Below are 4,629 nucleotides of genomic sequence, written 5' to 3'. Positions count from 1 at the left end.
TCCTGATCAGCCTGTCGGGTGTTCTTTTCCCCATAATGACCGCGTCGCTGCACATTATCCCTTACAAACTAGCTAAGTTAGCTAGATGTAATTCATTCTTAACTGTAGGCTTTTATCAAAGTATTAATTTACTTAATCTAAATGTAACAACATTTTAAATTATAATAACTTACATTTATGGCGTTATGACCTTCTTCTTGAGGTGATTGTGTCCAAATAAAGTTATGTCTGCTTCAACTTGCTGTTGTCTGTCTTGTCAGGCAGTTTTCCTTCAGCTCTGAAAATGACAGCTTTCCCGCGTATCGGTGGCTCGAAGTTGCCGCGAGCGCTAGGGGGCAGCACTTATAATTCTTTTAATAAAAAAAAAATGTGCGCCCCCTAGCAGCGGCGCGCATATTTCAGCAGCGGCGCAGTGCCGCTGCTGAAAACATATAGGGGAAACACTGATGTGTATTCACTCTCTGTCCTAAACGGCTTGTTGGATCTCCTGCCCCCCCCCCGCATAGACAGGTCTTTTCTGTGTTAGAGTTTTACTCGCTACAGGGTGTACTTTGAGGGTTTGTGACTCTGCAGACCGTTTACATGCAGAAAAACCTTCATAACACACAAGGGGACGGGTAATAACCAGAAAAGCATGACATGGGACCTTTAACACATGTAGTTGTTTGACCCATTGCTAATGTAATCTTTATCTTTCCTCCAGGTCACCGCTGCTTCGACATAGAGCTGAGTCTGCAGCTCCTGCACACGGCTCTGTCTGTGGACGCTCCTGTCTCTCCTCACTGGGTGTTGGGCTGCTCTCCCTTCCCCCTCCTCTATGTCCTCGCCCAGCTGCTAAACCAGACTCTCAGGTTTGTAAGATGCGTGCACTCATTTCAATGGGAGCGCTACAAGGTTTAATTCTTGGACCACTGTTGTTGAGCATATATATATTAATGATAATGGTCATATACATTCATATTAGCTCTCAGTAATGCTACACAAAGTGGCTCAATGATCTCAGTGACTGTGAAAACGATGGTATATTTCATAGGGATGCGCCGATATATCAGTAAGGGACGCATGCTGCAGGACTTTTGCCCTGTATAGCGAATGTTTTCAGGATCGGTTAATGAAGTCCAACATTCAATGTTCCTAGGTGGCCGTTGTTTATATTTGTGACTTTGTTATACTGCTGCTACTCCTGTTCACTTCCAGAAACACAATACGCTCACTCACTCACTCTCTCTCTCTCTCTCTCGCTCCACACATGCATGCGCGACACAAGTATCCCTATATAATCTTTTTTTTTATCTGAATGTTATGCATGGTTCTTGTTTAAAAAATACCTAATAACTTTCTATATAATATTTGATTTTGATATATCTCCATCCTCTGCTAGGTGCTGGGATCAGACACCAGAGGGCGCTGTGCATCGCTGGTCCATGGACACCAAGGAGCTGCTGGAGGCTTTGCTGACCCGGCTGGGGCGGCTGGTGGGGGCAGAGGTGGCAGCGTCCCCCAGCAGCTGGTCCAGAGCTCTGTTCTGGCTCTACCACAAGATGGAGAGACTGGACTGGACCATTCGCTTCCACCTCAAGCCCGTCTGGGAGGATCACTTCAAAAACGAGGTTCCTGCCTCTCTGCTGACTGTGTGTGATCTGCCGGAGCAGGTAAGATGATCTGTCTCTATGTGCATGCTGCTTCACCCAATGACAGCTTGTCTCTATCTTTTCTTGGTCACTCTACGTTAAGGCTTCTGGGACTGGTTGACCATACAGTATATGACCTTCTGTGGATATTTCTGTATCCTATTGAGTGGTGCTGAAGCAAGTAGTAATAATAATCTAAATTAAATCGGCCTCAGTCCAGTCAGAATTTCAATTTTCTTTTATTATTAATGCTGTAAATGCCACAGTTTTCCTGATAAAAAAAAATGAGATTTTTTAATGATTAGCAAAAACATAATACAGCAGCAATAGTGGAAACCAGGAAAACGGCATGTATTGACCCCAAAGGGCAAAAACGTCTCAATCTGGTGAAAAACTTTACAAAACTGCAATCTAAAAGCAAGGCCTCTGGAGTGAAACCAGATCAAATAGAGTGGCCGTTGGATATAAAATGTGGCTTCAATTGGGACATTTGTATCTTCCACGGTCACTGTACTTTAGCTACAGTTTGTTTTTGAGTTATCCTAGGAGCCGATCGTCCATTAAAATGCATATGCATTGTAACATTGTTATGCTGCTGGTGATCCCCATTTTTTTTAAAAGTAGAATATAAAAAAAATGTTTTAACTGTAAGGGAAAAGAATAACTTTTTTTTGTATCCTCATTACGTAATCCTGTTCCATGTATCGGTTACTCCCCAAGCCATTGAGGCACAAGGGTTCACACCAATGAGGTTTTGCTTGAATCAAGATCTCCAGTAACATTTGTATTGCAAAAATCTTTACACGATAAACTGAGGAAACTTTGTTCTTGGAGACTCAGCAGACCAGCTAGCAGAGTCAATAATTAATGAAAGTAACTGCGGTGGCAGCTGAAATGTGAAATTTGTACTGCTAAAGGGGATAACATCATTTTTTCAGTTCTGCCATGCTTTATTCCTGCTGATAACATCTGACCCCCCCCCCCCCCGTAGGACTGGTCCGGGGTGGATCTGCCTCAGTACGGACAGGGCACCGGGCTGCTGGCCTGGATGGAGTGCTGCTGTGCGTCAGACTCCCTGAGGACCACCATGCTGTCCTGCCTCTCACTGGACCAGCGGCGGGCCGACCACGTGGGCATGTTCAGTAAAGGACTGCTGGTGGCCGTGACCCAGACGCTGCCCTGGTGCTCCGTCAGCCAGTGGGGACGGCTGCTGGGGGTCCTGAGGGAGCTCATCACCTCTGCCCGCCTCTACGTCCCCTTCTCGCTGGAGTACGTGGAGTACCTGCCCCTTCTGGACCTGAGGAGGTTCTCCTGCGAGCTGCGCCTGTCCGTCCTCCTGCTCCGGGTCCTGCAGCTGCTCTGTGGGTCCAGCTGCTCTGACTGGCTGTCCGCTGAGGGGTGGGGGCACGTCGGCAGGTTATACGCCCACGCCGTGAGGGAGGTGATGAACTCAGTCAGAGCCAAGCTGCCCCTTCCTGCCTCGGCTCCTCTGACCATCTCCACGCATCCTAAAATGTCCAAATCCCCGCTGAAGTCCAAAGAGTCCCACATGGAGGAGGAGGGGGAGACAGCTCCCTGCCAAGAGGTCCTCTTTGTCCTCAGCCAGCTCTTCTGCCATGTGCAGCACATCCAGGTAAGAGTTACACACAGCTGCCACGGAGAAGTCTGGATTCTGATTGGCTGGGAGGTTGAGCTAAAGATCAAAGAGCTAGGGCTTATGAGCGTTGCCCCCACCACAGATGTCTTTTTTTAGAAGGTTGAAAACCACAAATATCTAAATGTATAGCTGTTTGTCTACAACTTTTAGAGAGTTTAAATAACTGTTACTAAAGAAATATTTCACGTTTGATGCAAGTAGATGATATTATAACTGTTAAAGTTACCAAAAGTAACAGTCAATATGTGACCCACTCTATCAAAAATAGTTGGATGTTAAAGCAGCTCATTCTGAGATGGATTTATGTTTCCAACCTAGTGGTTGATTTCAAACAAACCCATTTTTGGGTGTCAGAATATGATATTGTTATAGCCATATTCGGACCATATATTTTATATCCACAAAATACATGTTAGTGTTAAATTAAAGGTGACCTATCATGCAAAATGCACTTTTGTACGTCTTTTATACATGAATGTGTCCCCGGTGTTCCAGGGAACTCACCAAGTGTCAGAAAACACAACCCTCTCTATTTTCCTCCATACCCAAATCTCTTAAAAAGGGGCTGCAACAGATCTGATACAGACTGATCCAGATTTGAACACTTCTGTGACGTCACAGAAGTGGCGCGACGGCTATTGGGCCAACTCCACCAATCAGGAGGAGACAGCCACGGACATTGCCGTTTGAAAGCGCTGGAGACGCTGTAGTACATATGCCAGGCCTGTAGATGGTGCTGTTCTCACAGAATCACCCCATGCAAAGACAGTGTTAAATTGAGCGAAATGAGGAATGGCTAAAATGCATGATCTGTTTGGTATTTTGAAAAATAAAAAGTATAGATATGCCTTATATAGGTATGGTCCTACACTATATTATTCAAATATAGCATGATAGGTCCACTTTAAATCAAGTAAAAGGTATGATATTAACCTCTGAAATGTAGTGGAGTACTATAAAGTAGCTTTCGATGGAAATACTGAAGTAGTACAAATATGTCAAAAACATTCTGAAGAACAATACCTAATATTTACCTAGTTACTTTCTAATTAACTAATTTATCTGAAGATCAGGATATAATTAGAAAGCTAAGAATCTCCTCTCTGTGTAGTAACATTCACTTAAAATGTGTTTCGTGTCGATGTGACTGACTTCTGTGACTCATGCCCCTTTCACACCAACGCGTTTTCAGCTCCGGCTCGGAGCTGGAGCCTGAAAAGTATCGGTTTTTCCTGTTCACACCGCAGCGGCACCGCCTCTCAGCTCCGGAATCCGGTTCACTCCAAAAATTGTCGGTCTAGAGGCAAGAACTTCGGAGCTAAGAGGCGGCGTCGCTTACGT

The 4,629-nt window shown here is 45.0% G+C and overlaps 1 protein-coding gene across 1 annotated transcript; it reads left to right on the top strand.

Annotated features, from left to right (window-relative positions):
- The first annotated feature begins 692 nt into the window (after window positions 1–692).
- Window positions 693–3,700, top strand: LOC104949395 (gem-associated protein 4-like). Its single transcript, XM_010775755.1, has 3 exons — window positions 693–851; window positions 1,382–1,652; window positions 2,623–3,700. Exons 2-3 carry the CDS (start codon window positions 1,425–1,427, stop codon window positions 3,382–3,384), a joined length of 990 nt encoding a protein of 329 aa, XP_010774057.1. The 5' UTR covers window positions 693–851; window positions 1,382–1,424; the 3' UTR covers window positions 3,385–3,700.
- Window positions 3,701–4,629: the final 929 nt, after the last annotated feature.

This window comes from Notothenia coriiceps, unplaced genomic scaffold (assembly GCF_000735185.1).
Source record: "Notothenia coriiceps isolate Sejong01 unplaced genomic scaffold, NC01 NC01_scaffold00016086, whole genome shotgun sequence".
Classification (NCBI taxonomy): Eukaryota; Metazoa; Chordata; class Actinopteri; order Perciformes; family Nototheniidae; genus Notothenia; species Notothenia coriiceps.
Note: the sequence above shows the minus strand (reverse complement) of the source record. Positions and strands in the feature narration are given on the sequence as shown.